General features: G+C 64.7%; 3 protein-coding genes across 4 annotated transcripts in view; all 3 read right to left on the reverse strand.

Moving 5' to 3' along the window:
- VPS16 (VPS16 core subunit of CORVET and HOPS complexes) overlaps nucleotides 1-4,845 on the reverse strand; it is a 21,187-nt gene extending 16,342 nt beyond the window's left edge. For both annotated transcript variants that reach the window (XM_066548834.1, XM_066548833.1), the window contains exons 1-6: nucleotides 4,706-4,845; nucleotides 3,615-3,703; nucleotides 3,426-3,520; nucleotides 1,893-2,021; nucleotides 1,239-1,383; nucleotides 365-480 (exon numbers count right to left, since the gene is read on the reverse strand). In XM_066548834.1, the coding sequence (XP_066404931.1) occupies nucleotides 365-480; nucleotides 1,239-1,383; nucleotides 1,893-2,021; nucleotides 3,426-3,520; nucleotides 3,615-3,703; nucleotides 4,706-4,758 (627 nt within the window). In that variant the 5' untranslated portion in view covers nucleotides 4,759-4,845. The remainder of the gene's footprint in view (nucleotides 1-364; nucleotides 481-1,238; nucleotides 1,384-1,892; nucleotides 2,022-3,425; nucleotides 3,521-3,614; nucleotides 3,704-4,705) is intronic.
- A 564-nt stretch (nucleotides 4,846-5,409) lies between these two features.
- On the reverse strand, nucleotides 5,410-8,311 carry NAT8 (N-acetyltransferase 8 (putative)). Its single transcript, XM_066549266.1, has 2 exons — nucleotides 7,958-8,311; nucleotides 5,410-6,562 (listed from the first exon to the last, which is right to left on the reverse strand). Exon 2 carries the CDS (start codon nucleotides 6,552-6,554, stop codon nucleotides 5,895-5,897), a length of 660 nt encoding a protein of 219 aa, XP_066405363.1. The 5' UTR covers nucleotides 6,555-6,562; nucleotides 7,958-8,311; the 3' UTR covers nucleotides 5,410-5,894.
- A 1,592-nt stretch (nucleotides 8,312-9,903) lies between these two features.
- CPXM1 (carboxypeptidase X, M14 family member 1) lies at nucleotides 9,904-22,769 on the reverse strand. Its single transcript, XM_066549164.1, has 14 exons — nucleotides 22,214-22,769; nucleotides 22,008-22,116; nucleotides 21,677-21,809; nucleotides 20,900-21,039; nucleotides 20,742-20,826; nucleotides 18,899-19,049; nucleotides 18,630-18,718; nucleotides 18,391-18,514; nucleotides 17,342-17,538; nucleotides 15,793-15,972; nucleotides 14,018-14,315; nucleotides 12,363-12,502; nucleotides 10,829-10,931; nucleotides 9,904-10,154 (listed from the first exon to the last, which is right to left on the reverse strand). The coding sequence occupies exons 1-14, from the start codon at nucleotides 22,767-22,769 to the stop codon at nucleotides 9,904-9,906; spliced, it is 2,556 nt and encodes an 851-aa protein (XP_066405261.1).
- Between the last annotated feature and the right edge of the window lie 1,869 nt (nucleotides 22,770-24,638).

Genomic DNA, 24,638 nt, shown 5'->3' on the forward strand with positions numbered 1-24,638 from the left:
CCTTGAGTGGTGTGGTCAGGACAGGGGAATCACCATGGGGACACCACTGGGGGTTCAGAGTGACCCCAAGGGGCATGGTCAGGACAGGGGGGTCACCAGGGGACACCAATGAGGGCTTGGAGTGACATCAAGGGGCGGGGTCAGGACAGGGGGGTCACCAATGGGGGCCTCAGAGGCATCTGGGATGGGAAAGGATCTGGGAGCATCCCATGGGACAAAGAAAGGACCTGGGAATATCCTGTGGGATGGGAAAAGGGACCTGGGAGCATCCCAGAGGACAGGGGAAGGAGCTGGGAACACCCCAAGGGACAGTGGGGACACTGGGGACAGTGCAGCCCCATCCCAAATTCCCAAATGGCCTCACCAGCACGGAGCAGGAGGTGTTGTCCAGCAGGAAGAGCTCCTGTCCCATGGCCAGCAGCACCATGGTCACCCTGTCCTGGGCCAGCACGGTCCAGCACGGCGGGGCCTTCTGCAGCCCTGCGGGGACAGTGACACCCCTGGGACACCGGGACACGGGGACAGGGAGGGACAGGGAGGGGCAGGGAGGGACAGAGGGGACTGGGGACAGAGGGCACTGAGGGATGGTGGGACAAGGAGGGGACACAAAAGTGGGGACAGGGGTAGACAGAGAAGGACAAAGGGGGACAGTGGGGACAGAACAGAGGGACAGGGAAGGATAAGGGGAAGGGGGGACTGAGAAACAGAAGGGGAACAGGGAGTACAGAGGAGACAGAGAAGGACAGAAGAGGACAGGAGGGACAGTAGGGACAGAACAGAGGGGCAAGTGAGACAGGAGGGACAGTAGGGACAGAACAGGGGCATGTGGGACAAGGGGACAGTGGGAATTGGGGACAGAGGGACAGAGAAACAAGGATAAGGGGACGGGGGGACAGAGGGACAAAGAAACAGAAGGGGAACAGGGAAGACAGACGGGACAGAGAAGGACAGATGGGTCAGAAGTGGGACAGGGGAACAAGGGGACAGGAAGGACAGAAGGGACAGAGAGACAGAGGGGACTGGGGACAGAGGGCACTGAGGGACGGTGGGACAAGGAGGGGACACATGGAACAAAGTGGGGACAGGGGTAGACAGAGAAGGACAAAGGGGGACAGGAGGGACAGTGGGGACAGAACAGAGGGACAGGGAGACAACAAGGACTGGGGACAGAGGGACAGAGAAACAGAAGGGGAACAGGGAGGACAGAGGGGGACAGAGGGGGACATGGGGACACGCACCGGGGACCTCGGGCAGGCGGCGCAGCTTGAGGTCGTCGATGTTGGTGGCGAGGGAGAAGCGCAGCGCCCCCGTCAGGATGGCCACGCCCGTCCCGAACTCCGTGTGGAAAACCTGCGCCTCCAGCACGTGGTTCTGCAGCACCTCCTGCAGGGCACGGCGCGACGGGACACTGGCGACACCGGGGACACCGGGGACACCGGGGACACCGGGGACACCGGGGCTTGGCGGAGGCGGGCAGTGAATGTTCTGCTCTCCGGGATGGGTCCCAGCTCCTCCCCGAGGGATGGGACAGCCCCTGGCTCCCCGAGGTGCCCCAAGGAGCCCGTTCTGCATCCCCTGAACCCCACCCAGGGCATCTCACAAGGGGCAGAAGGAGGGGGAAATGGAGAAGATGAGACTGGGGTGGGATCTTGGCAAGGAATTCCTGGCTTGAGGGTGAGGAGGGGCTGGGATGGAATTCCCAGAGCAGCTGTGGCTGCTCCTGAATCCCTGGGAGTGTCCAAGGCCAGGCTGGACAGGTTTGGAGCAACCTGGGATGGTGGAAGTTGTCCCTGCCCAGGGCAGGGGTGGAATGGGACGGGCTGTGAGGTCCCTTCCCACCTGCCCCATTCCAAACCCCATCCCAAACCCCATCCCAAACCCCCTTCCCTCACGTTTCCCATGCTGAAGTGCCGTTTGAACTCGCAGAACAGGTTGTAGACCAGGACGGTCCCATCCTCCTGGATGCACAGCAGGTCCTCCCCCGCCGTCCAGCCCAGGTGCACCAGGTGGCCGCTCTTCCACTGGGAATGGCACGGGAAGGGTCAGCCCCGAGCCAGGGACGGCCCTCCAGGGACACACCTGGGGTGCCTGAGGTCTGACAGCTTGGGCACAGCTTGGACACCTCACCCTGAGGTCCAGCACCTCACCCAGAGGTCCAACCCCTCATCCAGAGAACTGACACCTCACCCTGAGGTCCAGCACCTCACCCAGAGGTCCAACACCTCATCCAGAGGTCCAACCCCTCATCCAGAGAACTGACACCTCATCCAGAGGTCCAACACCCTACCTGGAGGTCCAACCCTCATTCAGAGATCCAACACCTCATCCAGAAGCCCAACATCTCACCTGGAGGTCCAACACCTCATCCAGAAGCCCAACACCTCATCCCGAGGTCCAGCACCTCATCCAGAGGTCCAACACCCCACCTGGAGGTCCAACATCTCATCCAGAGGTCCAGCACCTCAGCCAGACATCCAACACCCCACGTGTCCTGGCTCTGCAGGTCCCTGAGGTCCTGGCACTGTCCCTCCACTGCCCCATGTCCCCCTCAGCAGCAGGCAGGGGGGAAGGAGGATGTTCCTGTGGCTCCAGTCCTCGTCCCACCCTCCTGTCCCATCCCTGGGCAGCAGGGAAAGGATTCTCCTGCTCCAAACCTCATTCCACCTTCTTCTCCCATCCCTCATCAACAGGGAGACGATTCTCCTGCTCCAAACCCCATCCCATCCTCTTCTCCCAGGCCCAGACAGGATGAAGGGAGAATTCTCCTCCTGCCCAATCCTGCTGCTCCAAACTCCATCCCATCCTCCTGTCCCATCCCTGGGCAGCAGGGAAAGGACTCTCCTGCTCCAAACCCATCCCATCCTGTCCCATCCTTCATCAGCAGAGAAAGAATTCTCCTGCTCCAAACTCCAAAGAATTCTCTCTTCTTCCATCCCTGGGCAGCAGGGAGAGGATTCTCCTGCTCCAAATCCATCCCAACCTCCTGTCCCATTCCTGAGGAGCAGAGAAAGGATTCTCCTGCTCCAAACCCATCCCATCCTCTTCTTCCATCCCTGGGCAGCAAGGAAAGGATTCTCCTGCTCCAAACCCCATTCCACCTTCTTCTCCCATCCCTCATCAGCAGGGAAAGGATTCTCCTGCTCCAAACCCCATTCCACCTTCTTCTCTCATCCCTCATCAGCAGGGAGAGGATCCTCCTGCCCCAAACTCCATCCCATTCTCCTGTCCCATCCCTCATCAGCAGGGAAAGGATTCTCCTGCTCCAAACTCCATCCCATCTTCCTGTCCCATCTCTGGGGAGCAGGGAGAGGATTCTCTTGCTCCAAACCCATCCCATCCTCTCCCATGCCAGGGCAGCTCCCATCCCTCTCCCCTTGCTCCCACAGCCCTGTCCCCAAGCCCAGGCTGTCCATCCCCCCACTCACCGGGACACTGGCCAGGAGCAGCCCCGAGGCCGAGTAGATCTCCAGGAGCGGGCGGGCACTGGGGGTCTTGTCCCGCCGGGAATTCCTCAGCAGAGCTGGGACAAGGACAAGGACAAGGAGGGGACAGTCCCTGAGCCAAGGGTGGCACAGCCCCGGCTAGGGGAGGGGGGCTCGGGGGGCTGCACCCACCTATGGGACCCCCATATGGGGCAGCTGCCACCACACAGTCACGGAGATCCTCCCGCAGCCCCCATTCCATGGAGTAGAGCTCCAGCTTCCTGATGGGATATGGAGGGATGGATGGATGGATGGATGGATGGATGGATGGATGGATGGATGGATGGATGGATGATGGATGGATGGATGGATGATGGATGGATGGATGGATGGATGGATGGATGGATGGATGGATGGATGATGGATGGATGGATGGATGATGGATGGATGGATGGATGGATGGATGGATGGATGGATGGATGGATGGATGGATGATGGATGGATGGATGGATGGATGATGGATGGATGGATGATGGATGGATGGATGGATGGATGATGGATGGATGGATGATGGATGGATGGATGGATGGATGGATGGATGGATGGATGATGGATGGATGATGGATGGATGGATGGATGGATGGATGATGGATGGATGGATGGATGGATGGATGGATGATGGATGGATGGATGGATGGATGATGGATGGATGGATGGACATGCAAGAGGCGCAGGGATGGGAGAGCCACGGATTGTCCCCACCCCTAAACCAGCCCTGAGACCCCCAACAGGCCTCAGGAGCCCCAAGACCCACAGACACCCCGGGAACACCCAGAGACCCCCAGGGATCCCCCAGACCAGCCCGAGGAGCCAGGGCAACCTCGGGATTCCCCCAGCAACCCACAGGACTGCTCAACAACCCGTGGGACACCTCAACCATCCCGGGACCCCTCAACCATCCCGGGACCCCTTTCCCAGCCCGCCCCAAGATCCACGGGCACCACGAGACCCCTCCAAGACACCTCAAACCCCCATAGACACCCCCGGAACCCCCATCTTCAGCCAGCCCCAAGACTCGTGTCCACCCAGGGACCCCCTCAACCCCCCGGGAACCCCGTCCCCGCCAGCCCCGTGGCTACCCCGGAACCCCCGAAGTAGCCCCAGAACCTCACCCCAGCCATCTCCGGGACCCCCACTCCAGCCCTGGCATCGCCCCGACCCCCCCGAGCAGCCCCGGGACCCCCGAGCACCCTCAGGCCGGTGTCGCCCCCGCCACCCCTCACCGATAGAAGGTCTCCTCGCCCAGCGGGTTCCAGTTGGCCGTGTAACAATCCATGGTACGGCCGGGACGGGGGAACCGGGATGGGCCGAGGGAAACCGAGACCGGGACCGGGACCGGGATCGGGACCCGGCGGTCCCGGCGCTTCCCTCAGCGCGCCACGCCCCGCACGTCGCGCCGTGACGCCGGGCTGGGCGCCGCCATCTTAGGTGAGGGCACGGGCAGGTGAATGGGGAACCGCCGCCATGTTGAGTGAGGGCAACGGAAAAGGGGAACCGCCGCCATCTTGGGTGAGGGCTGTGGGAAAGGAGAACCGCCGCCATCTTGGGTGAGGGCAGCGAGAAAGGGGAACCGCCGCCATGTTGGGTGAGGGCTGTGGGAAAGGGGAACCGCCGCCATCTTGGGTGAGGGCAGAGAGAAAGGGGAACTGCCGCCATGTTGGGTGAGGGCACAGACCTTGTCCCCCCAAGTGTTCGCCTGTCGCCAAAGATTTCCCCTCTCCCCCAAAATCTCCGTTGTCCCCCAGTGTGTCCCCAGTTCCCCAAGAGGCCTCTTATCCTCAAAGGTGTCGCCCAAGATGTCTCCTTTTCCACCCAGGTGTCCCTCAAGGGATCCCTCCTCCCTCAGAGAGTTCGCTGTCCCACAGGCTGTCCCTTACCCCCAGGGGATGTTCCCCGTGCCCCAAGATGTCCCTTGTCACACACACTGTTCCCACAGGTCTCTCTTTATTTCCTGCTGCTGGAAACCCAGGAAGGGCCGCAGAGGTGCCCCCTGTGCCAAGGGCGGGGATCAGGGGTGCCATGGCGGTGCTTGACGTGCCAGGGGTGGAGTGCTGTGGTGGAGTCCTGGAGCTGGGGTGCCAGGGCAGTGCCACACGTCCCGGTGTCATGGTGCCAGGGCAGTGCCAGCCTGGGGTGCCGTGGTGGTGCACTGTCTCCCGTGCCAGTGCTGCTGTGCCAGGATTGGGGTCAGAGTGCTGGGGTGGTGTCTCAGGGCCGGGTTTGGGGTGCCAGAGCGGTGCCAGGGTTCACGGGCAGCGGCGGTGCCAGGGTTCGGGTGCCACGGCAGCGTCACGCGTGCCACGGCAACACCTCATGTCCCGGGCTCATGGTGCCGTGCCAGGGCTGGAGCTGGGGCGCCATGGCAGTGCCAGGTTTGGAGTGCCATGCCACCGGGGCCGCGCCACCCGGGCCCTACTTATTTCCATCGCCCAGCTCACAGCGGTAGTGAAAGATCTGGAAGTTCAGCAAGGTGCCCAGCAGCGAGGGGTACGAGGTGCCCACCCTGCGGAAGCCCTGCCCCTCGTAGAGCCGCTGTGCCGCCACCTGCACCATGGAGGTGCTGAGCACCACGGCGCTGTACCCGCGGGCGCGGGCGAACGCCAGCACCTCCCGGCACAGCGCCCGCGCCAGCCCGCGGCCCCGGTGCTCCCGGCTCACCGACATCCTCTTGAGCTCCAGCTCGCCGCGGCCCGCGGGCACCGCCGCCACCATGCCCGCCACGGCTCCGGCCTCCTCAACCACCCAGAAGCGGCAGTCGGGCGGGCGCTGGTACACGCCGGGCACGTCGCACAGGTCGGTGCCCAGCGCCTCGCGCACGTACTCGGCGCTGAGCGAGCGCACCAGCACCCAGAGCAGCACCAGCGCCAGCGCCACCGCGCCCAGCCCCAGCACCCAGGAGCCCGCGGCCGCCCGCGCCGCCACGAAGACAGCCAGGAGTGCCAGGCGCACCCGCGCCGCCCGCAGAACGTGCCGGAAGCCGGCCGGGGCGTGCTCCAGGATGCCGCGGGCGAACAGGGCCCGCACAGCCTCGTAGTCCTGCTCCTGGTACTGCCGGATGCGGAACGACGCCATGGGGGCACCTGCGGGGGCACGGAGAGGGGTTGGGGGGTGCTGTAGGGGGAGGTGGATCTTGGGGGAGTATGGGGGGTCAGGGACAGACAGAGTGACCTGAGACTCGTCCCTGGGGTGGCACAAGGGGTCAGGGCAGTGCCCACCCTCATAGGGACAGCCAGAGTGTCCTGAGACCCATCCCTGTGGTGGCACAAAGGGTCAAGGCACTTCCCAGCCTCACAGGGACCCCCAGGGTGCCCCCAGACCCATCTCTGGCTATGGCACAAAGGGTCAGGGCAGTGCCATGGATGGAGACCCCCCAGGATACCCCCAGATCCCGTTTTTGGGATGGCACACAGGGGGCAGGGCAGTGCCCACCTTCACAGGGACCCCCAGGATATCCCCAAACACATCCCTGGGGTGGCACAAGGGCAGTGCCCACCTTCACAGGGACCCCCGGGGTGCTCTCAGACCCATCCCTGGGGTGGCATAAGGGGTCAGGACAGTGCCATGGATGGGGGACCCCCAGACCCACCCCTGGGATGGCACAAAGAATCAGGGCAGTGCCAACCTTCACAGGGACCCCCAGGATATCCCCAAAGACATCCTTGGGGTGGCACAAGGGGTCAGGGCACTGCCCACCCTCACAGGGACCCCCAGGATACCCCCAAACACATTTGTGGGATGGCACAGGGGGGTCGGGGCAGTGCCCACCCTCACAGGGACCCTCGGTGTGCCCCCAGACCCATCCCTGGCATGGCACAGGGGGGTCAGGGCAGTGCCAGTGCTGCTCCCACCCGGGGGTGCCCCAAAAACAAGGGGAAAAGTGTGGGTTCCCTTCCCCGCCGCCCTTGCTGGGCTCTCAGGTGTTCATCCCTCACCCCAGCTGGGCAGGGGCTTTACCTGGCACACCCGGGGCACTGGGGATGGGGATACAGGGGAAGAGCTGGGGGATCTGGGGGTGCTGCCCCCTCCCCGGGACCCCAGCACTCACCGGGAGATGCGGCACGACCCGCCCCGGGCAAAGGTGGGCAGAGCGTGGGCACCGAGCTGTGCCCGTGACAGAGCGGGGCAAAGGGGCAAAGGGCCCGGGGGGGCACGGGGACAGCAGGGACAGGAGGGGACAGGAGGAGAGAGCAGGGACAGGAGGGGGCACGGGGACAGGAGGGGACAGGAGGGGACAGCAGGGACAGGAGGGACAGGAAGGGACAGGAGGAGAGAGCAGGGACAGGAGGGGGCACGGGGACAGGAGGGGACAGGAGGGACAGCAGGGGACACGGGGACGGGAGGGGACACGGGCACAGCCCCCCCGCGGGTTTAGGGCACAGCAAGGGGGCCCCCAAAGTGCCCCAAACCCTTCGCTCTGGGGGTGCCCGGCCCCAAACCCCCCCCAAAATCCCTCCCGGCCGCCCTCCCCCCCCCACCTGCTGCTCCCGGCGCTGTCGCTCCTCAAACCGGGACCGGCGGCTCCTCGGGGACAACCGGGGGGTCCCTCACGGCCCGAGGGGGGCTCGGTGACCCCCTGAGCACCCCCAGGGGCTTTTTTTGGGTGGGGGGGATCTTTGTTTGCCGCACCCCCAGCCCGGCCTGTGCCTGCAAGATGCCGGATGCGTTCAGCCCATCGTTCTGCGGCGCTCAGGGTGGGGGGTCCGGCAGGTTTTGGGGGGCTCCGGGGGCAGCACGATGGGGAGGGGAGGGGGGACACCCCCGGTTTGGGCCGTGCCGAGGCCGGCGGAGGCTCCGGTGGCGCGGCGAGCGCAGGCGCCGAGCGGGAAGCGCTGCCCCTGCCGATGATGCCATAAAGAGATCCCGGAAGGTTATGGGGTCACGGGGGGGGATTTGGGGGAGCGCAGGGAACGGGGGGCCCCGGGAGTGGCGGGGGGACACTACACGGGACCCCTGTCACCCCCAAATCCCGGCGATGGGGCAGCAATGGACGGCTACGGGGGAGTGCGCTGGGGGGGCAGAGGGAGTGTCCCCACTGTGGGGACCCCCCAGCCCTGCCCAGGGTCACCCCAGGGTCACCCCAGCGGGTCTGGGGGATCCTCATGGTGATGCTCGCCCCCCCAGCCCCGTGCTGGAGCCTCCCCGGGGGTGTCATGGGGACCCCCAGGAGCGGCTCAGCCCAGCCCCTCATTTGGAGATGGGGACATGGTGGCATCAGAGCCCAGCAGGGCACAGCCCCCCACCCTGCAGGACCACAAGGGGGTTCAGGGGGGGTCACCCCAACCCCTTTTTTGTACCCTACAAGCCCCCAGTGCCCCCCCGGTTTCCCGTGGGACTCGGGGTACCTATGCCGCTGCCCCCCATCTCCTGGGGCTCAGGGGGTGCTGGCTCTGATGGTGCTGCCCGATCCCCCCGCCATGACCCCATGGCCCCCCCAGACCCTCGCTCGGTGTCCCCAAAGCCCCAACACCCCCCAGTGCCCCCCAGGACCCTCCCAGTGCACCCATGGTCCGGCACTTCCCGGACCCCCCAGCCTGGCCATTGTCCCCAGGGTCCCCAGAACTCCGCAGACCCCCCGGGTCCCTCATGGCCCAGCAGCCCCCAGAGCAGCGCCAGCGCTCTCGGGCCACTCCCGCTGCAGGTCCCCATTGTCGCCGCTGTCCAAGAACCTCCCCGGTGTCCCCCCATTGTCACCGAGCCCCCTCCATGTCCCCTCAGCCCCGCCCCCGCGCCGCCGATGAATCTCGCACCCTATTGGTCCGCGCCGCCACCAGCAGCCAATAGGCGCCCAGAGATGAGGGGAGGGGCGGGACAAGCGTTCACGCGCGCATCGGGGGCGGGGCCAGGCGACCCAATGGGGGAAGGGGGCGGGGCCGTGCAGGAGCACTCGGCAACAGGAAAGGGGCGTGGCCTGGTGGCCGTGGCTTGTGGTTATTTACTACTTATGCCACGGACAGGGGCGTGTCCTAATGGAGGCGCGGCTCGGTGCGGAATTTCTATTGGTCAGCCGCGAACGGGCGGGGCTTTACTGCGGCGGCGCTATTTATGCGCAAGGAATGGGCGTGGCCTGCTTAGGGGCGTGGCCTCGCTGAATTCCCACGGTGGGGTCCGGGGCAGGATCGAGCCCCGGTCCCGTTCCCTTTCCCTTTCCCGGTCCTGATCCCGTTCCCGGTCCCGTTCCCATTCCCGGTCCCGTTCCCATTCCCGGTCCCGTTCCCATTCCCATTTCTGGTCCCGTTCCCGTTCCTGTTCCCGTTCCCGTTCCCATTCCCATTCCCGGTCCTGTTCCCGTTCCCGTTCCCGTTCCCTCCGCCGCTCCAGCCCCGCAGACTCGCAGCCGCAGCGCACCCAAACTTTACTGGATCCGTCCCGCCCGTTCCTCCCGCGCCCCCCGGCCGAGCCCGCGGCCCCGGGGCCGCCCCGGTCACTGCCCGCGGCCGTGGGCGCGCAGGCGGCGGAGGCGCAGCCGCTGCAGCCGCAGCGCCGGGTCCGGGCCCGGCCGGGTCCTCCCGGGCCGGTGGCGGCCCCGCGCCCGCTCCAGGCGGAAGCTGCACGGGGTGGGAACGTTCTCGAAGTAGACCCGGCACGGCTGCGTGGCCGCCTCGTAGCCCTCGGCCCGCGCCGTCACCTCGTACTCGCCCGGGTTCAGCAGCCGCCAGTAATCCCCGTCCGAGGCTGCGGGGGTGGCTGTCACTCTCCTGTCCCCACCCCTGCCCTCATCCCCAGCCCCAGTCCCGTTTTCATCCCATCCCCATCCCTATTCCCATCCCCAATCCCATTCCTGTCCTCGTCCCCAGCCGCAGTCCCGTTCTTGTCCCATCCATATTCCTTCTCCCACCCTCAATCCCATTCCTGTCCCGATCCCATCCCCATTCCCAGCCTAATCCCGCTTCTGTTGCCATCTGCAATCCCCAGTCCCATTCCCTTTCCATCCCTGTCCCCAGCCCCATCCCATTCCTGTCCCCATCCCCTTTCCCAGCCCTATTTCCATCCCCATCTGCAATTCCCAATCCCACCCCCAAATCCCATCCCATTCCTTTCCCTGTCCCAGCCCCGTCCCATTCACATCCCCAATGCCATCCATTCCTGTCCCCTCCCTATTCCCAGCCTCACCCCATTACTCTCCCCATCCCAATCCCATTCCTGTCCCCATCCCACCCCCTTTCCCAGTCCCATCCTATTTCCATCCCCATCTGCAATTCCCGATCCCAAATCCCATCTTGTTCCTTTCCCTGTCCCTGTCCCCGTTCCCATCCCGTCACTGTCCCTATCCAGCCTTCATTCCCAGCCTGACCCCGATCCCGTTCCCACCCCAAACCCCGCCCCTCCCCGTCCCGGTGTCCCGGTACCGGTGCGGACGTCGTGGTTGATGCCATCCACGGAGATGATGGCGTTGGGGATGCCCTGCTCGGTGTCACTGTCCCGGACCACGCCCTTGATCCCCCGGTGCACCTGCAGGGCGTGGCACAGGTGTGTCCCCCCTCCCGGTGCCACCTCAGCATTTGGGGACTGCCACGTCCTGCTGCCATCCTGCCGAACCCCCCTGAACCCTGCCGTGCCCATGGCCACCCTGCAATGTCCCCAGCGTGTCCCCTCCATCCCTAAAGCCTTACAGAGGCCCCTGGGGGTTCCCTGGCCCTGCCCTGTCCGTGACACAGGGTCCCCACTGTCCCAGCAATCCCCAGACCCCACCCAGAGCCCCCATTGTCCCAGAAACCCCCAGATCCCACCCAGTGTCCCCAAATCCCACCCAGTGTCCCCATTGTCCCCAAATCCCACCCAGTGTCCCCAGATCCCACCCAGTATCCCCATGATCCCAGAACCAACTGGACCCCCCCCAGTGTCCCCATGCCCCAAAACCCCCCAAAATCCCCCATCCTGGATCCCCCAGTTACCCCCTGGTCCCAGAACCACCTGGATCCCCTCAGTGTCCCCATTGTCCCAAACCCCCAAATCCTCCATCCTAGACCCCACTTCCCCAGTGTCCCCCTGGTCCCAGGACCCCCAGACCCCTCCAGTGTCCCCATGTCCCAAATGCCCCCAAATCCCACATCCTGAACTCCCCTTCCCCAGTGTCCCCATGGTCCCAGGACCCCAGACCCCCCCCAGTGTCCCCATGACCCAAAACCCCCCAAAATCCCCCACCCTGGATCCCCCAGTGTCCCCATGGTCCCAGAACCACCTGGATCCCCTCAGTGTCCCCATGTCCCAATTCCGTTAAATCCCCCACCCCGAACCCCCCTTCCCCAGTGTCCCCATGTCCCAGACCCCCCAAATCCCCCACTCTGGACCCCCCTTCCCCATATCCCCATGATCCCAGAACCACCTGGACCCCCCCCAGTGTCCCCATGTCCCAAATCCCCCACCCCGAACCCCCCCTTCCCCAGTGTCCCCATGTCCCAAATCCCTCAAATCTCCCACCCCGAACCCCCCCTTCCCCAGTGTCCCCCTGGTCCCAGCACCCCCAGACCCCTCCAGTGTCCCCATGTCCCAAATCCCTCAAATCCCCCATCCTGAACTCCCCTTCCCCAGTGTCCCCATGGTCCCAGCACCCCCAGACCCCTCCAGTGTCCCCATGTCCCAAATCCCCCCAAATCCCACATCCCGAACTCCCCTTCCCCAGTGTCCCCATGGTCCCAGCACCCCCAGACCCCTCCAGTGTCCCCATGTCCCAAATCCCCCCAAATCCCACATCCCGAACTCCCCTTCCCCAGTGTCCCCCTGGTCCCAGCACCCCCATTCCCCCCCAGTCCCCCCATTCCCATCCCACCCCATCCCCTCCTCACAGACAGACCCGGGGTGGCTCCTGCCACCCTCGAGCCGTGTCCCCAAGCCCCGGTGCCACCCCCGGTGCCACCCCCGGTGCCACCCCCCGTGCCCCACCTGCTCCATGAAGAGCAGCAGGGACTCGCGGTTGTTCTCCCACTCGGCGGGCAGCTCGGAGGCGTGCGGGAATTTGTCGCAGGAGAGCTCCACGGTGATCTCGAAGCAGTTGGTGTGCAGGTAGCTGAAGTCGTTCATGCCTGCGGGGCACAGCGCAGGTGGCAGCAGGGGACAAAGGGACAGGGAAATCCCGGGAATTCTCTGGATACTGAGAATTTCAGACTTTCTGTGCTGGCAGGCACTGACCCCCAGGAGAACGCTGCATTTAGCCCGGAGAAAGCTTCCAAAATTAAATAATAGGACTAAAATGATGAATGTGCAGTTGGATTAGAAATGTGTAATATCACATGGTGGAAAACTTACAATTTAAGGTTTTAGAATATAATAATTTATAGAAAACAAAATAGAAGTTTTAGGGCAGAGGCTGGTCCTTCGTCACCTTCTTCTCCATGGGTTTGGGTGGTTTTGTGTAAGTGGATAAAAAATTCCACATTGCAAGTCACAGGTAATTAATTTAATTAATAATTAAATTAATTATTTCAAAATCAAAATAATTTAGGTGTCATTTCTTAATTGGACAGTTTATCCTTAAAAGGCCTTGTAGAGAGAGAGGTGGGGCTCCATTTTTAGCTTGTTGGAGTAAATTACTGTAAAATTCACAGTTTGTGAGACTGTAATGTAGATAAGAACTGATAAATACCTGAGTCCAAATGAGAAATACCATCGAAAGAAACAAAAAACCAAAAAAGAAACAAAAAATCCACGTGTCCCTGCTCACTGCCACCGTGTGCCACCTGAGCTCACAGAGTGTCCCTGCTCACTGCCACTATCTCAGAGTGTCCCTGCTCACTGCCACAATGTGACACCTGAGCTCAGTGTCCCTACTCACTGCCACCGTGTGCCACCTGAGCTCACAGAGTGTCCCTGCTCAATGCCACCATCTAAAAGTGTCCCTGCTCACTGCCACCCATTGTCTGACACCTGAGCTCAGTGTCCCTACTCAATGCCACCGTGTGCCACCTGAGCTCATGGAGTGTCCCCACTCACTGCCACCCATCGGGTGCCACCTGTGCTCAGTGTCCCTACACACTGCCACCATCTCAGAGTGTCCCCACTCACTGCCACTCACTGTGTGCCACCTGAGCTCGGTGTCCCTGCTGCCACCACGTGCCACCTGAGCTGTGTCCCCACTCACTGCCAGCCACCGTGTGCCCCCGATCCCAGGGACTGTCCCCACTCATTGCCAGCCACCGTGTGCCCCTGATCCCAGGGACTGTCCCCACTCACTGCCAGCCACCGTGTGCCCCTGATCCCAGGGACTGTCCCCACTCACTGCCAGCCACCGTGTGCCCCTGATCCCAGGGACTGTCCCCACTCATTGCCAGCCACCGTGTGCCCCAGATCCCAGGGACTGTCCCCACTCACTGCCAGCCACCGTGTGCCCCCGATCCCAGGGACTGTCCCCACTCACTGCCAGCCACCGTGTGCCCCTGATCCCAGGGACTGTCCCCACTCACTGCCAGCCACCGTGTGCCCCTGATCCCAGGGACTGTCCCCACTCACTGCCAGCCACTGTGTGCCCCTGATCCCAGGGACTGTCCCCACTCACTGCCAGCCACCGTGTGCCCCTGATCCCAGGGACTGTCCCCACTCACTGCCAGCCACCGTGTGCCAGTTGGCGCCGTTGATGATGTTGCCGTAGCGCGTGAAGTCGTCGTAGTGGCAGCGGCGGCGCTCGGCGCTGGCCATGGCGGGGTTGGCGGTGGCGTAGACGGTGGCCAGCCAGCGGAAGACGCCGTCGTCGGGGGTGGGGGTCAGCTCCTGCGCCTTCCAGTAGGTGCGGCTCATGTCGAAGGGGTAGGTGACCACCAGCTCCCCGCCGTGCAGGTTGGCGCTCAGCACGAACGGGTAGCGCTGCATCCACGCGATCACCGCCCGCGTCTCCGGGGCCACCTGTGCGGTGACACTGCGGTCACATCTATCTCTGGGCCACCTGTGCGGTGACACCACTGTCACATCTATCTCTGGGGCCACCTGTGCGGTGACACCGCTGTCACATGTATCTCTGGGCCACCTGTGCGGTGACACCACTGTCACATGTATCTCTGGGGCCACCTGTGTGGTGACACCACTGTCACATCTATCTCTGGGCCACCTGTGCGGTGACACCACTGTCACATCTATCTCTGGGGCTGCCCATGTGGTGACACCACCGTCACATCTATCTCCAGGGCCACCTGTGTGGTGACACCACTGTCACCCACATCTCTGGAGCTGCCCGTGCAGTGACACTGCTGTCACCCGTGTCTCTGGGGCCATGTGCATGGTGGCACTGCCACCACCCGCGTCTCTGGGGCTGCCCACGTGGTGACACTGCCGTCACCCGCATCTCTGGGGCCATGTGTGCAGTGACACAGTTGTCACCTGTGTCTCTGGGGCCAACTGCATGGTGACACCACCATCACCGCTGTCTCTGGGGCAATGTGTGCAGTGACACTGCTGTCACCTGTGTCTCCAGGGCCACCCATGCAATGACATCACCGTCACCCACATCTCTGGGGCCATGTGTGCAGTGACACCGCCATCACCCGCGTCTCTGGGGCCACCCACACAGTGACACTGCCGTCACCCTTGCCTCCGGGGCCACCTGTGCCATGACACTGCTGTCACCCACGTCTCTGGGGCTGCCCACGTTGTGACAACACTGTCACCCATGTCTCTGGGGCCATGTGTGTGGTGACACTGCTGTCACCTGCGTCTCCAGGGCCACCTGCGTGGTGACACCGCTGTCACCCGTGCCTCATGGCGATGGTGGCCATGTCCTTGTGGCTTCTGTTGTCCCCCTGGGTTGGGCGGGCTCAGCCCCCTGTGGGTGGGCAGCACCCACCCCGGGGCATTCGGGAGGGGTTTTGGGGGTTTTTGAGGGGTTTTAGGGGGTTTCAGGGGGACTTTGGGCCGTTTTGGGGTCTCACCCCAATGTGATAGGATGGGGGTTTTGGGGTCTCACCCTGATGTGACAGGATGGGGGTTTTGGGGTCTGACCATGACACCAATGTGATAGGATGGGGATTTTGGGGTCTCACCCCAATGTGACAGGAGGGAGCTTTTGGGGTTTCACCCTGATATGATAGAATGGGGGTTTTGGGGTCTCACCACGGCACCGCCCCAGGAGGATGGGGATGTTTTGGGGTCTCACACTGATAGGATGGAGGTTTTGGGGTCTCACCCTGATGTGACAGGATGGGGGTTTTGGGGTCTCACACTGATAGGATGGGGATGTTTTGAGGTCTCACCCAATGTGACAGGATGGAGGTTTTGGGGTCTCACACTGATAGGATGGGGATTTTGGGGTCTCACACTGATAGGATGGAGGTTTTGGGGTCTCAGCATGGCGCCACCCCAGGAGGACGGGGATGTTTTGGGGTCTCACCGTGGCGTTGGCGAAGGTGTAGTACTCGGGGATGGGGATGTAGTGGTTGGGGAACTTGTGGGGCACCAGGTCGTTGTCCTCGGCGTCCCACAGCGCCGTGTTCAGGTCAGCAAAGTTGTGGTTGAGGTCGATGCCCTCGTACGTCCAGCGGCCCATGGCCCATCCCGCCAGCTCCGAGCCCTGCCGGGGCACCGCGGGCACTGGGGTCAGCGGGATGGGCACCGGGATCACCGGGATTGGTGCTGGGATCAGTGGGATGGGCGCTGAGATCACCGGGATGGGCACTGGGATCACTGGGATGGGTGCGGGATCACTGGGATGGGCACTGGGATCACTGGGATGGGCACCGGGATGGGCACTGAGATCACCAGGATGGGCACCAGGATGGGCACTGAGATCACCAGGATGGGCACTGGGATCACTGGGATGGGTGCTGGGATCACTGGGATGGGTGCAGGATCACCAGGATGGGCACCGGGATCACCGGGATGGGCACTGGGATCACTGGGATGGGTGCTGGGATCATCGGGATGGGCACCGGGATGGGCACCGGGATCACTGGGATGGGCACCGGGATCACTGGGATGGATATTGGGATCACCGGGATGGGCACCGGGATCACTGGGATGGGCACTGGGATCATTGGGATGGGCACTGGGATGGACACCAGTATGAGCATCAGGATCACTGGGATGGACACTAGGGTGGGCACAAGGATCACCAGTATTGGCACCAGGGTGGGCACTGGGATGGACAGTGGGATGGACACCATGGGCACTGGGATCACCAGGATGGGCCCTGTGATCACCGGGATCACCAGGATGGGCACTGGGGTGGGCACTGAGATGGGCACTGGGATCACCAGGATGGGCACTGGGGTGAGCACAAGGGTCACTGGGATGGGCACCAGGATGAACACCAGGATCACTGGGATGGGCATGGGGATCACTGGGATGGGCACCGGGATGGGCACTGGGATGGGCACTGGGATGGGCACCATGGTCAGTGGGATGGGCACCAGGATGGGCACTGCGGTCACTGGGATGGGCACTGGGATCACCAGGATGGGCACCAGGATGGGCACTGTGGTCAACGGCATAACCAGGATGGGCACCAGGATGGATGCTGGGATGGGCACCGGGATCACAGGGATGGGCACTGGGATCTCTGGGATGGGCACCACAGTCACTAGGATGGGCACTGGGATGGGCTCTGGGATGGGCACCGTGGTCATTGGGATGAGCACTGGCATCACCAGGATGGGCACTAGGATGGACACCGGGATGGGCACTGGGATGGACACTGTGGTCACCAGGATCCCCAGGATGGGCACTGGGATCACTGGGATCCCCTGGATGGGCACCAGGACACCGTGGTCACTGGGATGGACACTGGGATGGGCACCATGGTCATTGGGATGAGCACTGGGATCACCAGGATGGGCACCGGGATGGGCACAGGTACAGGCACTGTTACGGGCACTGTTACGGGCACTGTTATGGGCACTGTTATGGGCACTGTTACGGCAGTGGGTGGGTGCCAGCCGTACCAGCCTGTACGCGGTCTCGTAGCCGTCGGGGTTCATGGAGGGCAGCAGGTGGATGCGCGTGCCCGTCACCAGCTGCACCACGCGGGCATCGCCCCGGCGGAACTCCCGGCACAGGAATTCCATCAGGTTCAGCAGCAGCTCCCGGCCCAGCACCTCGTTCCCGTGCATGCCGGCCACGTAGCGGAACTCCGGCTCTCCTGCGGGGCCACCGGGGCTGGCCACTGTCCCCGTAGCCCTGGCCACTGTCCCTGTGTCCCTGCACCACCCTTGGTGTCCCTGGTCACTGTCCCCGTGGCCCTGGCCACTGTCCCCGTGGCCCTGCACCACCCTTGGTGTCCCTGGCCCTGGTCACCCTGTCCCTGCACCATCCTGGGTGTCCCTGTCCCCATCCTGGACCAGTCTAGGTGTCCCTGGTCACTGTCCCCGTGTCCCTGCAGCACCCTGGGTGTTCTTGTCCCCATCCTGCAGCACCCTCTGTCCCCCATCCATCTGCACCACCCCGCGTGTCCCTGGTCACCCTGTCCCCATGTCCCTGCACCAGTCTGGGTGTCCCTGTCCCCATCCTGGACCAGTCTGGGTGTCCCTGTGTCCTGATCCCCACCCCGGGTGTCCCTGTCCTGGTCCTGCACTTGTCTGGGTGTCCCAGTACATCCCGGTCCCATGCTGGGTGTCCCTGCTCTCCCTGTCCCCATCCATCTGCACCTGGGTGTCCCTGTCCTGCACAGTCTGGATGTCCCTGGTGACCCCATCTCCATCCTGAGCATCCCTGGTCACCCTGTCCCCACGCACTTGTTCCAGTTTGGACATCCCCAGTGACTGTCCCCATCCCCCTGTACCTGCCCTGGTGACTGTCCCCACCCTCCAGCACCAACCCTGGGGACTGTCCCCATGCTCCTGCACCAGCCCGGCCATCCCTAGTGCCCCCTCCTCATCCTGGGCTCCTCCAGTCGCCCCATGCCCACCCGGGCATCCCTGGCCGCTCTCCCCACGCCCATCGTGCCCCACCCCAGCTGTCCCCGGCTGTCCCCAGCTGTCCCCTCGGTACCCACCGACTTCGTGCTGCCCGGGGTTGTCCGAGATCTCCATCACGTAGAGGCGGAGCCCGCGGGAGCTCTGCCCGATGCTGTACACGCGGGTGATGTCGGGGCACTCCTCGCTCACCCTCTTCATCAGCTGCGGGGTGGTGGCACCGTCAGGGACACCCCGCGGTGGCACAGCCCCCCTGGCCCCGCGTCACACTGTCCCTGGGGACACGGAGCCGCCCCAGGGCTCGGGGGGAGGATGGCACCTTTCTCATCTCCTTGTAGTTGTGGTGGCGGAAATCCAGCTGCGATTCGGGCGGGGCCGGGGGGTGCCAGGCGTGGGCATCGCTGGGGTCTGCGGGGATACCGAGGGGACACCGGGGGGACACGGTCAGGGACAGCGAGCAGCCCAGACCGCCACTCTGGTGACAGCGCCGGTGGCGATCGCCCGCGCTGGGCGCTGCTGGGGCGGCGTGTGGGGACCAGGGGGACACCAGCGGGTCCCGAGGGGACAGGGACAGCCGGGGACACGCACCGGGCACGGGGCAGCCCAGCACCTCGGCCCGCAGGCAGACGGTGCCGTTGGGGAACCAGCTCTGCGGGTTGATGCGCAGGAAGCGCCCCACGAGCGGCGAGGGCAGCAGGTTCAGCACCGGCGTCTCGGGGTCTTTGTTGGCGGGGAACACCTGCAGGGGACAGGAGGGGACAGCAGGGGACAGCAGGGGTCAGGAGGGGACAGCAGGGGACAGCAGGGGACAGCAGGGGTCAGGAGGGGACAGCAGGGGACAGCAGGGGTCAGGGAGAGCTGCCCGCGGCGCTGCCTGTAACGAGGAGCAGGCACGGCCGGGGGCAGAGCCCGGGTGGGGCCGCGGGCGCCGCTCGGAGCCCAAAGGCAGCAGGGATGGGCATAGGGAGCCCCAAATCTGCTCCTGCCAGGGGTCAGGGAGGGGAACCCCAAAATCCACCCCTGGCATGGAGATGCCCAAATCTGATCCTGGTACAGCCCCGACAGGGTGACCCCCAAATCCACCCTAGGCACAGGGACCCCAAATCCACCATGGCACAAGGACCCCAAACCCACGCTGACACAGGGACCCTAAATCCACCTTGCTCCAGGGACCCCAAAGCCATCCCTGGCACAGGGACCCCAACTTACCCTGTCCCAGGGACCCCCAAATCCATCCATGGTACAGGAACCCCCAAATCCACTCCTGGCACAGGGACCTCAAATCTACCCTGGCACAGGGACCCCCAAATTCATCCATGGTACAGGAACCACCCTCAGCACAGGCACCCCAAATCCACTCCTGGCACAGGGACCCCAAATCCACTCCTGGCCCACGGACCCCCAAATCCATCCATGGTACAGAAACCCCCTGTACTCCACACAGGGACCCCAAACTCACTGAGCACAGGGACCCCCCAAACCCAGCCCTGGCACAGCCCTGGCACAGGGATCCCAAACCCCAACCCCACCCTCAGCACAGGGACCCCAAACCCAGCCCTGGCACAGCCCTGGCACAGGGACCCCAACCCCTCCCCAGCTCCAGGCTGCCGTGCTCTCCTCCGGTGCCACGCCACACCCATGCGTGTCCCTGTGTCCCCACGGCCGTGCCAGGGGGGCTGGCAGGTGCCCAGGCGGGGACAAGCAGCCTTTGTGCTGGGGGGAAATGCTGCAGGGTGCCCGGCAGGGCCAGGCCAAGGGCAACAGAGCCTGGGCACAGAGCCAGCTGGCACGGGCAGCCCGGGATGGGCACCCCAGGATGAGCTCCTCAGGATGGGCACCCCGGGATGGGCACCCCTCCCTGGTGTGGTTAACCCTCCCTGGTGTGGTTAACCCGGCGTGGTTAACGCCCTACCCAGTGTGGTTATCCCACTTGCCATGGTTAACCTCCATGTATAATTTAACCCTGGCCTAATTAACCCCCCTGGCCGGGTTCTCTCACCTGGTTAACCCTCAGTATAATTAACCCTGGCCTAATTAACCCCCCTGGTATTGTTACCCCCCTGGCATGGTTAACTTTTGGAATGGTTAAATCACCTGGTACAATTAACTCCAGTATAATTAACCCTGGCCTAATTAACCCCCCTAGCATAGTTATCCCACCTGGCATGATTAACCCCACCACAACTAACCCCAGTATAATAAACCCTGGCCTAATTAACCCCACCCTGGCATCATTGCCCACCTGACACAATTAACACCCCCACCCTGGCACAATTAACCCCCCACCTTGGCATCATCAACCTCCCCACCACGCTTAACCCCCCCACCACCATCACCTCCCAGGTGATTCCTGCCCCCCCAGCACTGTCACCTCCCCATGTCCCCACCCTGTCTGGGGATGCCACCCCGGTGCCACCCCGGTGTCACTCACCGCCTCCTCGGTGCCGTTGCGGCTGGGCAGCCACGTGTGCGAGTCGTTGCTGACCTGCACCTTGTAGGCCGTCACCCAGTCGTACCTGTGGGGCACAGGGGGGTCAAGGGGTCCCCCACGCTGTCCCCACCCCGTCCCTGTCCCGCTTGTCCCCTTACGTCCAGATGGAGTTGAGGCCCTGGGTGACCACGCCGGTGAAGCGCGTGAGGCGCCGCGCGTCCACCTCCAGCCACTGCTCCGTGTCCTCGCGCCCCGCGCACCAGCCACCGTCAAAGAAGTCACCGTCATAGAGCCCTGACTGTGGGGACAGGAGGGGACACGCACAGGGGCACGGCCCCACCGCCCGCTGTGTCCCCGAGCCCGGGGTGGCGCTGGGGTGGTGGCACCGGGAGCCACATGGGAGGGAGGGGGCAGAGCTGGAGAGCGCCTGGGACACTCGTGGGCCATGAAGATGCCACAAACTCGCCACAAAATGGCAAAAAAAATGCCATGAAGATGCCACAAACTCGCCACAAAATGTCACAAACATGCCATGAAGCTGCCACAAGCTTTTCACAAACGTGCCATGAAAATGCCACAAACAACGAATGTGCCACACCTACTCTGCTTTTGCCATGCACTTGCCACACCCACGTGCCATCTGTTGTGTAGGTGACACCCAAACATTCCCCCAGCCTGGCACAGCCTGGCACATTCCTGGCACACCCTGACCCATCCTGGCACACCCTGACCCACCCTGGCACACTCCTGACCCATCCTGGCACACTCCTGACCTATCCTGGCACACTCCTGGCACACTCCTGACCCATCCTGGCACACTCCTGGCACACCCTGACCCACTCCTGGCACACTCCTGACCCATCCTGGCACACCCTGACCCACTCTTGGCCCACTCCTGGCACACTCCTGACCCATCCTGGCCCACCTGGCAGTACCTGGATGTTGAGGCGGCCGCGGTGCGCTCCCAGCCCGTGCCGCTTGTGGCTCGACGCCCGGAGCTGCTCGTCCAGCACCCGCAGGGACTCCAGCCCCAGGGGGGGACACGCTGGGGACACAGCGGGGACAGCGCTCGCACAGCGACCCCTGAACGGCCGGGGCTGTCCCCACCCTGTGTCCCCACCGAGCTGTGCCATGGGGACCGTGCCAGCCTGGGTTCAACACCCCAACCCCCAGGTGCCCCCCAGGTGCCCCCAGGACACGGCCAGCCCCGTGTGCAGGTGACAACGCCCGGGCCACCCGCACCCAGCGCACGTACCGGGCTCCTGCGGCGCGGCCGGAGCCTCCGGCTTCTTCCTCAGCACCTTCTTCTTCACCACCTTCTTCCTCAGCACCTTCCTCCTCCTCACCGCCACCTTGCTCACCGTGGGCGCCGGGGCTGCGAGGGGACACGGGAACAGCCTGGCACCCCCTTTTCCCCCGTGAACCCCCTTTGCACTCTCCGTCCTCCACAGCCCGTCCCCTCCCGGTCCTACCTGTGCCCGCGGGCTCCCCGGGGCTGGCGGGGGTCGCGCTGTGCCGCGCCGGGGGGGCCGTGCTGCCCTTCGGGGGTCCCGTCGTGGTGCTGCTCCTCGAGGGGGCGGCCGTGGTGCCCTTCGGAGGGGGCGCCCCGCTGCCTTTAGGGGGTCCCGCCGTGGTGCCTTTCCAGGGCGGCGTCTCGCTGCCTTTAGGGGGTCCCCTGGCGGTGCCCCTCGTTGGGGTCACCCCGCTGGCTTTGGGGGCTCCGGTCGCGGTGCCCTTCGTTGGGGTCACCCCGCTGGCTTTGGGGGGTCCCCTGGCGGTGCCCTTCGTGGGGGTCACCCCGCTGGCTTTGGGGGTGCCCCTCGTTGGGGTCACCCCGCTGGCTTTGGGGGCTCCGGTCGCAGTGCCCCTCGTTGGGGTCACCCCGCTGACTTTGGGGGTGCCGCTGGCCGTGCCCACCCCGGTGCCGCGGGGCCGGCCGGGCTGGGGGGGCGCGGCGCGGGCGGGGGGCGCCGGGGGGCCCAGCAGGAGCAGCAGCAGCAGCAGCGGAGCGAGGGGCGACCCCGGCATGGCCGCGGCCCTGCCGGTCCCTGCCCGCTCCTGCCGGTCCCTGCCCCGCTCCTGGTCCCGGTCCCGGCCCCTCCCCGCCCTCCGCCCCCTCCCGCCCAGCCGCGACCCCCGCCCGCCTCCTGCCCGCCCCTGCCCGGGACCCCCGGCCGTGCCCTGCCCGCCCCGCCCCGTTAAACGGCCCCGTTCCGCTCTCCCAGTCACCGGACGCCTCGAACGGGGCTTTGGGGGGTCCCGCCCGCTCACCGGCGGGCCTTGACCTGTGTCCCTGCCGTGTCCCCACCGTGTCCCCGCTGTCCCATCACCATGTCCCGCTGTCCCCTCACTGTATCCCCGCTGTCCCCAGCCCCCCGTAGTGTCCCCAGCGTCCCATCGTCGGTCGGGGCGTGGCCCGGGGGTCCGCGGGGGCTCCTCCCGCCGCAGCGACGGCGGCGCCGGCCGAGCCCGGGGACCCGGGAGGTCCCGGAGCCGCCGGTGCGGGCGGAGCGGGGCCGAACCCGGCGGCTCGGGGCGGTCCGCGGCGCTCGGGGGTGCCCCGGGTGGGACTCGGGGCGCGGGTCCGGGTCTGGGTCCTGCCTGTCCCCCCCACCCTGCGCGGGGTCTCACACGCGCTCGTTTTCCACCCCGAAAGAACTTTCCTGGCTCGACTTTCCTGGCTTGACTTTCCCTTCTTTTATTGGGATTTCCCGCGGGCGCGGAGCGGGCAGGGCTGTGGCCATCCCTGTCCCTTGTCCTCGTCCCTGTGCTGTCCCTGGGGGTGTCCCAGAGCCCTGCGGGGCTGAGGAGGGAGGGGGACAGGCCCTTCTAGCTCTGTGCACTGCTCCGGGATCCTCCGGGTCCCTCACCCGGGGATGCTCCTTCGCCATCCCGGGACAGCGGGGACGGAGCATTCCGAGCCCGATTCCCAGGGCTGGATGCTGGGACGGGTTTTGTCCCGGGCTGAGGCAGCTCCTGCCTTCTGTCGAGGCTCTGGCCGTGCCTCAGGCCCCGTGACGGCTCTTTCGAGGTTTGCAGAATTCCCGGCCCCGCTCCTGGCGCCGTTCCCGGCCCCGATTCGCGCTGGCTCAGCACTTCCCGGGATGTCAGGAATTTCCTGGTGCAGCGCCCGCGGCTGCCAGATCCCGCTCGGAGATGCCTTAAAGGCGCCGTGGCTTCTCCCGGCAGGAATCCTAGCGGGAAGCTGCTCTGGCTTCCCGCACCAGAGCGGGGTCGAAGCCACCGAGCAGTGCTGGGACTGTCCTGCCCCGGGCCGTGTCACTGTCCCCGTGTCCCTGAGTCCTTCCCGCAGCGATGGTCCCAAGGAGCCTCTCCCAGGCTGTGCTCCGGTCTGGGATCTCACACAGCCCGGATGAACCTCTCACGTTCTCACGGTGCCACTTCTCCAGGTGTCTCTGGGTGCCCCCAGTGTCCTTCCGGTGTCACCCGGGGGGGACAACCCCCCCTGCACACCCGGGTGTTGGGCGTGGCCAGGGCTGCAGCTCCAGAAGGTTCCAGAAGGCTCCAGAGGGTTCCAGAGGGCCCCGTGGTTGCTGGGGTGCTGGGATGTCCCGTTGTGACACCGGAGCGGTGCCGTGCCCAGATCCCAGCGTGAGCCCAAAGGGTTCAGGTCCATTTCCAGGAGCAGCAGGTCCCAGATCCCTCTGGAGAAGCCAAATCCCAACTCCCGGCCAGCCCAGGGGCTGTGGAGGCTCCGGTCCCAGGAGGGACAGGGGATGTTGGCCATGGAGCAGGAGCAGTGGGAATTCTGCTGTCCCTGAGGGCTGTGCCGGGGGGGACACGGCAGAGATCCACGGGGATCCCGAGGGTGTCCCCAAGGGATGAGCCAGGACACGGCCCATGGATACAAAGATCTGTCCTGGTGGTTGGACTTCA

The sequence above is a fragment of the Molothrus aeneus genome, chromosome 4, assembly GCF_037042795.1.
Source record: "Molothrus aeneus isolate 106 chromosome 4, BPBGC_Maene_1.0, whole genome shotgun sequence".
Classification (NCBI taxonomy): Eukaryota; Metazoa; Chordata; class Aves; order Passeriformes; family Icteridae; genus Molothrus; species Molothrus aeneus.

Excerpts from the sequence above, each read along its gene's own strand:
- CPXM1 (XM_066549164.1), bottom strand. The coding sequence starts at position 22,769 with ATGCCGGGGTCGCCCCTCGCTCCGCTGCTGCTGCTGCTGCTCCTGCTG. Across the intron at positions 19,050-20,741 it reads GCAACGGCACCGAGGAGGCG|GTGTTCCCCGCCAACAAAGA; the intron begins GTGAGTGACACC and ends TGTCCCCTGCAG. Across the intron at positions 14,316-15,792 it reads ACACCTTCGCCAACGCCACG|GTGGCCCCGGAGACGCGGGC; the intron begins GTGAGACCCCAA and ends GTCACCGCACAG.
- NAT8 (XM_066549266.1), bottom strand. The coding sequence starts at position 6,554 with ATGGCGTCGTTCCGCATCCGGCAGTACCAGGAGCAGGACTACGAGGCT.